This window comes from Microtus ochrogaster, unplaced genomic scaffold, assembly GCF_000317375.1.
Source record: "Microtus ochrogaster isolate Prairie Vole_2 unplaced genomic scaffold, MicOch1.0 UNK6, whole genome shotgun sequence".
NCBI lineage: Eukaryota > Metazoa > Chordata > Mammalia > Rodentia > Cricetidae > Microtus > Microtus ochrogaster.
In genome coordinates, this window is record NW_004949104.1 from 8,654,632 (window position 1) to 8,664,685 (window position 10,054).

At 39.5% G+C, this 10,054-nt stretch overlaps 1 protein-coding gene across 1 annotated transcript in view; it reads left to right on the forward strand.

Moving 5' to 3' along the window:
* Nucleotides 1–10,054, forward strand: part of Poln (DNA polymerase nu) — a 126,965-nt gene that overhangs the window by 40,897 nt on the left and 76,014 nt on the right. Inside the window, exons 10-12 of the mRNA XM_005366212.2 lie at nt 5,097–5,153; nt 5,937–5,990; nt 7,295–7,360. Of these exons, the coding sequence (XP_005366269.1) occupies nt 5,097–5,153; nt 5,937–5,990; nt 7,295–7,360 (177 nt within the window). The remainder of the gene's footprint in view (nt 1–5,096; nt 5,154–5,936; nt 5,991–7,294; nt 7,361–10,054) is intronic.

Below are 10,054 nucleotides of genomic sequence, written 5' to 3' on the forward strand. Positions count from 1 at the left end.
CCGCGTTCCGCCGCCCGGTGTTCCGACCGCGTTCCCTTGCCTAGAGATTATTCTTGTGATATTTTGGTGAAGAAAGTGGGTGCCTTTGCCCTTGTTCAAAGTGTCTGTCTCCGGCTAAAGTGAAGAGTTTTGAGTTAATTCCATTGGCAGTAGAAATCTCAAAACAGCCTAGTATGGTCTCTATCTTGTGTGAAGATTTATAATGAAAAGGAGCAAGCTGAGCAGGGTAAATTACAAATTTTTTTTAATTTATTAGATTTCTTTTTTTTTAAAAAAAATACCAATCCAAATTCCTACTCCCTCTCCTCCTCCCACTCCCTCCACACACCCTCCCATCCCATCCTCATCTAATCCTAAGAGAGGGTAAAGCACATTGCTTTGGGAAAGGTCCAAAGTCCCCCTACTATATCTAGACTGAGCTAGGTATACATCCAAAGAGAATAGGATCCCAAAAGGCCAGTACAGGCAGTAGAAATAAATCCTGGTGCCACTACCAGTGGCCCCTCAGTCTGCCCAAGCCATGCAACTGTCATCCACATTCAGAGGGACTAGTTTGGTCCTATGCTTGTTCCTTCCCAGTCCAGCTGGAGTTAGTGAGTTCCTATTAGCTCAGGCAAACTGTTTCAGTGGATGAACCCTCCATGGTCTTGACCTCTTTGCTCATATTCTCACTCCTTCCACTCTTCAACTGGACCTTGGGAACTCAGTCCAGTGTTCTGATGTGGGTCTCTGCCTGTTTCCACCTGTTGTTGGACAAAGGTTCTATGGTGATATATAAGATATTTATCACTCTGACTACAGGCAAGTCAAGATCAGGCCCCCTCTCCTCTATTGCTTAGGATCTTAGGCAAGGTCATCCTTGTGGATTCCTGAGAATTTCTCTAGAGCCAAGTTTTCGCTAACCCTATAATGGCTCCCTCAATCAAAATATCTCTTTTCTTGCTTTCATCACTGTCCATCCTCCATCTCGACTATCCCATTCCCTCAAGTTCTCCACAACCCTCTTCTTTTCCCCTCCTCTTTCCTTTCTACCCTTCCTTATCCCTGCGCCCCCATGCTCCCAATTTTGTCAGGCAATCTTGTCTGTTTCTAATATTCAGGTGGGTCTATATATGTTTTTCTTTGGGTTCACCTTATTACTTAGCTTCTCCAGGATCATGAACTATAGGCTCAATGTCCTTTGTTTATAGCTAGTATCCACTTATGAGTGAATACATGCCATATTCATCTTTTTTGGGTCTGGGTTATCTCACTCAGGATAGTGTTTTCTAATTCCATCCATTTGCATGCAAAATTCAAGAAGTCATTGGTTGTTTTTGTTTTGTCTTTTGATTTTTTTACCAGTGAGTAGTACTCTAATGTGTAAGTGTGCCACATTTTCTTTATCCATTCCTCAGTTGAGGGGCATCTAGGTTGTTTCCAGGTTCTGGCTATTACAAATAATGCTGCTATGAACATAGTTGAACAAATGCTTTTGTATTATGATTGAGAATCTTTTGAGTATATGCCCAAGAGTGGTATTGCTGGAATTGCTGGATCCTGAGGTAGGTTGAGTCCCAATTTTCTGAGAAACTGCCATACTGATTTCCAAAGTAGTTGTACAAAAAAAAAAACAAAAACAAACAAACAAAAAAACCTAGGGCCGGATGGTTTTAGTGCAGAATTCTACCAGAACTTCCAAGAAGAGCTAATATCTATACTCCTCAAAGTGTTCCACATAATAGAAACAGAAGGGATGTTGCTAAACTCTTTTTATGAGTCTATAGTTACCCTGATACCAAAACTACACAAAGACTCAACCAAGAAAGAGGATTACAGACCAATCTCACTCATGAACATGGACGCAAAAATTCTCAATAAAATACTGGCAAACTGAATCCAGGAACACATAAAAAAAATTATCCACCATGATCAAGTCGGCTTCATCAAAGAGATGCAGGGCTAGTTCAACATACAAAAATCTATCAATGTAATCCATCATATAAATAAACTGAAAGAAAAAAAACTCATATGATCACTTCATTAGATGCTAAAAAAAAATTGACAAAATCCAGCACCCCTTCATGATAAAGGTATTGGAGAGATCATGGATACAAGGAACATATCTAAATATAATAAAAGCAATATACAGCAAACTGACAGCTAACATCAGATTAAATGGAGAGAAACTCAAAGCAATTCCACTAAAATCAGGAACAAGACAAGCTGTCCACTCTCTCCATATCTCTTTAACATAGTTCTTGAAGTTTTAGCAATAAGACAACAAAAAGAGATCAAGGGGATTCAAATTGGAAAGAAAGAAGTAAAATTTTTGTTATTTGCAGATGATATATAAGTGACCCCAAACTCTATCATACAACTCCTATAGCTGATAAATACCTTCAGTGATGTGGCAGGATACAAGATCAATTAAAAAAATAGATCCATATCTATCACCATGCACAAAATTCAAGTCCAAATGGATTAAAGACCTCAATATGAATCCGACCACACTGAACCTGATAGAATAGAAAGTGGGAAGTAGCCTTCAATGCATGGGCACAGGAGACCACTTCCTAAATATAACCCCAGTAGCACAGACACTGAGAACAACAATAAATAAATGGGACCCCCTGAAACTGAGAAGCTCCTGAAAAGCAAAGGACACAGTCAATAAGACAAAAAGGCAGCCTCCTGAATGAGAAAAGATCTTCACCAACCCCACATCAGACAGAGGACTGATCTCCAAAATATATAAAGAACTCAAGAAATTAGACATTAAAATTCTAAATAACCCAATTTAAAAAATGGGGTTCTGAACTAAACAGAGAATTCTCAACAGAAGAATCTCAAATGGCCAAAAGATACGTAAGGAAATGTTCAACATCCTTAGCTGTCAGGGAAATGCAAACCAAAACAACTCTGAGATTCCATCTTACACCTGTCAGAATTCCTAAGATCAAAAACACTAATGATAGCTTGTGCGGAGATGGTGTGGAGTAAGGGGAATACTCATCCATTGCTGGTGGAAATGCAAACTGGTACAAAATAAAATTTTTGAAGAGAAAAAGAGCACCAGGAAGTGTAATGGAGCTAAGTTTTGTTTTCAAGGAGATAAATGGATTAAGAAAATAAGTAAAGGAAGTGGTGACTTCAGGGCAAGATCCCTCCCAGCTAAATTTCCAATCTGTGAAAAGCAATTAAAGAAAAGCTTAGAGTCAAATGTGGTGGTGCTTGCCATTAATCCAAACACTCAGAAGACAGAGGCAGGTGGGTCTCTGAGTTTAAGGCCAGCCATTTCTACAGAGCAAGTTCAAGGACAGCCAAGTTTAGGCAGTGAAGAAAACTATGGAAAATAGAAAGCTGATGGTGAAGATGTAACTAAAGATTTTGGGGTTTGAGGCCACCCTGGTCTACAGTGTAGCAAGTTCCAGGACAGCCAAGCTTAGGAAGTAAAGATAAAAATCAAAAGCATAAAGCTTGTAAAGATGTAATTGAATGAGGGGGCCATCTTCCAGCCCCAGAAGCAGCAGAATTTGGCAACTTTGGCCATGTAGTTCTTCTGGCTTTGGAGTTAAGGATAGAAGAAACAGGTTATGGAATTTTTCTCTGCACCTAAGGAAAATGGTTGAGGCCAGGCATTGACAGGCGTGTCCCTGAATAGGGCCTAAAGAGGCAGTTTCATGAAGCTGTGAAGTTCAAGCCTTGATTTTTCGTGAAGACCCCAAGATGTTAGAGAGTCATAGGATACTTGTTGAAGAAAGCTTCTAACAGAGAGTGGAGCCAGCCCAAGAGCAAGAAATGCGTTGCAGTCAACACCACACTGAAAAGAGTTGGAGTTCTAAAGAATGCTTTGACATCAGACATGAGATAAAAAGTTTGGAGTTTGCCCAGCTAGTTTTTGGTCTTGCTTTGGTTCAGTCTCACTGTGCTCACTTTCCTATATTTGGAATGGTAATGTATATATATCCAGGGCCATTATATATTGGAAGTATGTGATCTGCCTTTTGATTTTGATTTTACAGGGGATTACAGTTAAAGAGATTGTATGAATCTCAGAAGAGACTTTGAACTTTAGACTTTTAAATAAGTTCAAGACTGTAATAGACTATGAGGACTTTTGAAGTTGGACTGAATGCGTTTTTGCATTATGATATGGCTACAGGCATTTGGGGCCAGGAAGTAGAATGTGGTGGTTTGAAATAAAATGGCCCTAAAAGGAGTTGCACTATTGGGAGGTGTGGCTTTGTTGGTATTGTATGGTATGTTTGTAGGTATGTTCTATCTACTAAGACAGAAAGCTTGTGATAGTACCATATAATTGCTGTTGTGGCAAGAAATAAATATCTCAGTTTCCTAGTAGGTCCTGCTCCTTTTCAGACCCTGAGCTCTGACTACCACTATAGGCTACTTTTTCCTCTTTTTGTTTTTTTTGGGGTTTTTTTTTCACGCTATTTTGTTTTATTTTTAATGGTATTTAGTATTATTATTATTATTATTACAAATTTTCACCTCCTCCCCTCTCATTTCCCTCCCTCTTCCCCCATTTCCCCTCCCCCTCCCTCTCCAGTCCAAAGAGCAGTCAGGGTTCCCTGCCCTGTGGGAAGTCCAAGGTCCTTCCCCCTCCATCCAGGTCTAGGAAGGTGAGCATCCAAACAGACTAGGTTCCCACATAGCCAGTACTTCTTATCAGCTTATTAGGATCAGTACTGTGAGTTCAATGCTATAGTTTTAGGATTCAAAGCTTGTGTCACCTCCATGAAGTTTCATCCAGATTTCTGAGTCAAATTTTGGATGCTACTATAGTATGGGCTTTATGTATGGGGGCCTCTGTCTTACTGATTTTTGTAGGATTTAGATTTTGCTAATTTAAGTTCTGAAGAAGACTCTTATTTCTCAGGTCATGTGAAATAATTTATCTCCTGGACTGATAGCAGAATTATTTTGTAAAGGGTTGGGATTAAGACACTTGATAATCTGAGTTTGCTATGAGTCTTCATTTTGGAAAATATATTAAATTACATCATTTATGACTAGAACACTCTCCAGTTGAAAGTAAACATTTGAATTGTTGAAATGAAGACATTATATTGGTAATAAATATTTTCATTTTTTAGTTAAATTCTCTACAAGACCTTCACCCATTACCCAAGATAATTTTGGAATATAGACAAGTAAGTTGACTCTGTGTGTGTTGTGTGTAAATTGTTTGTGATGGAGGAAAACTAGCCAACCCTGTCTCTATTCACAACCATATTTGCTGACGCTTGTTAACAGTGTTCAAAAGAGATAAAATTTCCTCAACTAATTTCATGTCAGCCTTGCTTCTTCATGTCCTGATGTCATCTTACTCATGTCTGAGTCTGCTTTGTCCAGCACTGGGAGCCCAAGGAGTCATATGTGGAAGGAGACTGACGGCCTGTTCCCCTGTCCCTTCAAGTGAGAATAAGACTTTTACTAATTCTCACAAAGTCCTAGCATTCCCCCTGGTTTCAAGACAGTGATGTTTACTGGGGGGTTACTGGCATGCCCCCTTTCCTCTTTTAGTTATTAATGTTTTCTCTGTTCACGTACCTGCCCTTTATTTCATGATTTCTGTTACCCATCAATCACATTTACAAACCAAACAACAATGTAATTATTTACTGAGTCCCTGTCCTGCAGAAATACACTGGTTCCAAACCAGCCATCATCCTGGAGTCATGTAAGGGTTGGGAAAGATCTAGAAAGGGCCCACTGCTGAGGACACTGAGATGAGCATTTGAGCTTTGCAACTGATAACAGACTGGCATCTTTCTTTGTGGACCTGTGTTATTCCATCCTGGCACTACTTAAGGTTATCCAAGGTGGATTCTGCACTACATGTCCAGCCCTATGTAAACTGCTGCTCTGCAGTTGGTGTCTTTGAGTTCTTAAACAAGTTTAAGAAGGTAACTATTCTTGTCTTTATGCTGTAGGTTCACAAGATCAAGTCAACTTTTGTAGACGGATTACTAGCTTATATGAAAAAGGTAACAAAGCTTTACAAAAGAAAATTGGGATTAGAAGTAAGGTTTATTTTGAGTTCAGATACATATGCCATTTTTACAATCACAATAAAGGAGGAAAAGTTCATTATTCTTGGAACTACGGACTGTGGTCATATTATTCAATCTTTGTACAATGCAGGTTATTATTATACCTTTAGATTCTCCATACATGAGGCAGTTCAGCAGCTAGCCTGCTTTCACATCTACTGTCATGTCTTTTTATGGAGTCATTTGAGGCTCTCAGAATCCTCTAGAGGAACATACATATGAACACACACACACACACACACACATATAAAGAAGATGTGTCAGACTGGATTATCGACTGTGGTCCAGCTAGTCCAACAATGGTTGTCTATCAACAGAAAGTCCAATAATCAATAGTTGTTATAGTCCACAAGGCTGGGTGTCTCCGATGGTCTTCAGTATATGCTGGAATCCCAGAGAAGTCGGCTCTAATGCCAGTGAAGGAGTGAATTTGTATTGAGAGCAAACAGGCAAAAACAGAGCAAGCTTTATTTTTTTTTTATGTTCTTTAGATAGGCTGCCAGCAGGTGTGGCCCAGGTTAAAGGTGTATTTTCTCACCCCAAAAGATCTGGATTAGGGCCGGGCGGTGGTGGCGCACACCTTTAATCCCAGCACTTGGGAGGCAGAGGCAGGTGGATCTCTATGAGTTCGAGGCCAGCCTGGTCTAGAAGAGCTAGTTCCAGGACAGGAACCAAAAAGCTATGGAGAAACCCTGTCTCGAAAATAAAAAAAAAAAAAAAAAAAAAAAAGATCTGGATTAAAGGTGGATCTTCACACCACAAAAGATACAGATTAAAAGGGGATCTTTTCACTTCAAATTATTTAATTAAGAAAAAATCCTTCAAAGGTATACCTAATCACTTGAGTTTTAGTTAATTAAAGGTATAGTCAAGTTGGCAACCAATAATATCCATCACAGGTAGACATTACTGTTTTAATTTGCACACGAGAAAAGCACATTCAGACGTGTCTGTAACTTACAAGGCTGCACAAGCAACAGTTTGTGGTACAATTGCACTTTGAGTTTTTGCTGTCCCTACAGCCCCTTAACCCACACATAGACTTAAGACTTAACAGAAATGGATCTACTTGTCCCGTTGCTACTTGTATTTGGGTTAGAGGGGAGCATCTGTCTCTGATACCAAGACTGTTTTATAACATTCAGGAGGAGCAAGTGGGTGTTGTAGATGAAGGGTCTGTGTGCTCTTCCTCATGCCATATTGCCTGGGTTTAAACTGATTCTTCTTAAACGACCAAGGGCTCCATCTCTTCTACTTGGAATCAGACGGGAACTGTGACGGGGAGACTTTCAGCCAAGCACCCTGTAAGTTACTTGCTCTTTTCTGTGCGCCAATGTGTGTTTGGTTCTGCACTGTTCCTAAAACAGGATTTCGTGCTGATAATTGTGTTTTACTCTGTGTGTTTATTTCTCTGGTATTGAGGCATCAACTCGGTGCTCTGAGAACAAGAATGGCTGAGTTTTCCACCCAGAAACTTAGGCAGTTTGGTGATGTGCCTCTCTCCATTGCTCTTTCCAGATTTTTCCTGGAAGGTGGCTTCCAAAAAGTGTGTTATCCATTTTGTAATTTCTAAAGACTATTTTTATTGGAAAGTTATAAATTCCCTTGATTTATGGTGCAGTTGTAGTAACACTTTTGGGTCCTTTTAAAAGATAAAGTCTTGCTTTGTATGTAGCCTAGGTGCCACCTCCTGATTGCTAAAGTCACAGGTGTGCACCATTCATGGACAGCTTTCTAGATGGCTTTATAGTTTTGGTGTAAAGGAGATCCTTTGAACTAGATAATGTGCTTGTAGAACAAGCATAAGCACCTGAGTTCAATCACTAACACCCAAACACCCATATAAAAATGTTGGGTGTAAGAGTGTATGGTTGTAATTCCAGTGTTGGAGAAGTGGAGACAGAAAGGTCCCTGGGCCTTGATGGGCAGCCAACTTAGCCTATTTGGTAAGTTTGGGACTAATAAGAGGCCCCATTTCAAAAAACAAAGTAGATGTCTCCTGAGGAATGCTACCCACTGTTATTTTCTGGTCTTCTCATGCACACACCCATGCAAACATGTATATACGCACACATATTTGTTACTAATTGCTCAGAGACAAGTTCTTCAAGCATATAAAATAAATACAATCTAATAAATATAAGCTTTATTCAAGTTGGAAAGTCATCTTTCTTGTCACAATTTCTAATAAACATGTTTGCATAAAATATTATTCTACATTTTTTTAACTTTTAACATCTCTTGCTATTTTATATCAATCTGAATCCTCTTAGATTTAAATACATGAATTACAAATATAAGTAATTCAAGTATAAACTAAATAATATATGTAATTAGAAATGTTTGGTATGAAACAATGTGGAAGTTTAAAGAATAAAAGAATGTAAGTATCTTTCCCTGTCTGTTCTTCCCACTAGTCCCTGATTAGAGTAGCTAGGAATTAACTAGGTGTATTAGTTAGGATTCTCTAGAATGGTGTTTCTCACACTTCCTAATGCTGTGACCCCCCCCACACATAAGATTATTTTTGTTGCCACTTCCTAACTGTAATTTTGCTACTTTATGGATTGTAATGTAAATACCTGTGTTTTCTGATGGTTTTAGGCTACCCTGTGAAAGGGTCGTTCTACCCACAAAAGGGTTGCAACTCACAGATTGAGAATCACTACTCTGGAGGAACAGAACTAGTAGAATGAATCCATATAGAGATACAGAAAGATAATTCATTAGAGTGACCTACAAACTCTAGTCCAGCTAGTCCAACAGTGGTTGTCTATCAGTGGAAAACCCAAGAATCCAGTAGGTCTTCAGCCTAGGAAGCTGGAAGTTTCTACTGATCTTCACAATACTAAAGAAGTAGGCTCTAATGTCAGTGAAGGAATGGACTCGCCAGAAAGAGTCAGGGCAAGTAGGCAAAGAATAAACTTCCTTCTTCCAAGTTCTTTATATACACTGCCACCAGAAGGTGTGGCCCAGATTAAAGATAGATCTTCCCACTTCAAAAGATCCAGATTAAAAGTGGGTATTCCTGCTTCCAATGATAACTCACAGGTTTAGTTAATTGCCAATATAGTCAAGTTGACAACCAAGAATAGCCATCACACTAGGCATCCAGTGACACAGGCAGAAGAGGCACCGGCTGACCTAACTCAGATGACTGTACAAGGAGGAGAAAGCAGGTAGCTTGGTGTGGGTGTTCTCTTGAGCACAGAGAACCTGCTTTGGTACTATAAACTCTCGGGTCTGTTGTCTCTCAGGCTTCTCACACTTGCTCTAGGAGGCAATGATGAGGGCATCTACCTTTCAGACTAAATCCACCTGGGTACCTGCCTACAGATTCAGGTTCTCCGTGGATGTCCTGGCAGATTCTTTCTCTGTTTATTGCTTTTCTCTGTCATCATCTGCTTGTTACAGTCTTGAAGCAGGTTTTCTTTTGGACTACCAACTAGCTCCCAAATAAAGACACTGAGACTTATTATTAGTTATGAATGCTTGACCTTATCTTATGCCTGTCCCACTAGCTCTTATAACTTAAATTAACCTGTTTCTCGTTTCTCTTCATCTACATTTTGCCTTGGGGCTTTTTAGCTTTCTTTCATTCTGTATGTCCTAGTCTGTGTCTATCTGTCTGGCAGCTGCCTGACTGGCTGGCCCCAGGTGTCTCCCTTTCTTTCTCCCCCATTCTTCTCTCTCTCTCTCTCTCTCCCTCCATTCCTCCTTCCCTCCTACTTATTCTTTCTGCCCACCAGCCCCCCCCATCCCTCTACTGCCTAGCTATTGGCTGTTCAGCTTCTTATTAGACCAATCAGGTGCCTTAGGCAGGAAAACAACACATTTTTATATCATTAAACAAATTCAGCATAAACAAATATAACACACCTTTACATAGTTAAAGTAATATTTCACAACATAAACAAATGTAACACATCTTTACATAGTTAAATATTCCACAACATAAACAAATGTAACACACCTTTACATAGTTAAAGCAATATTCC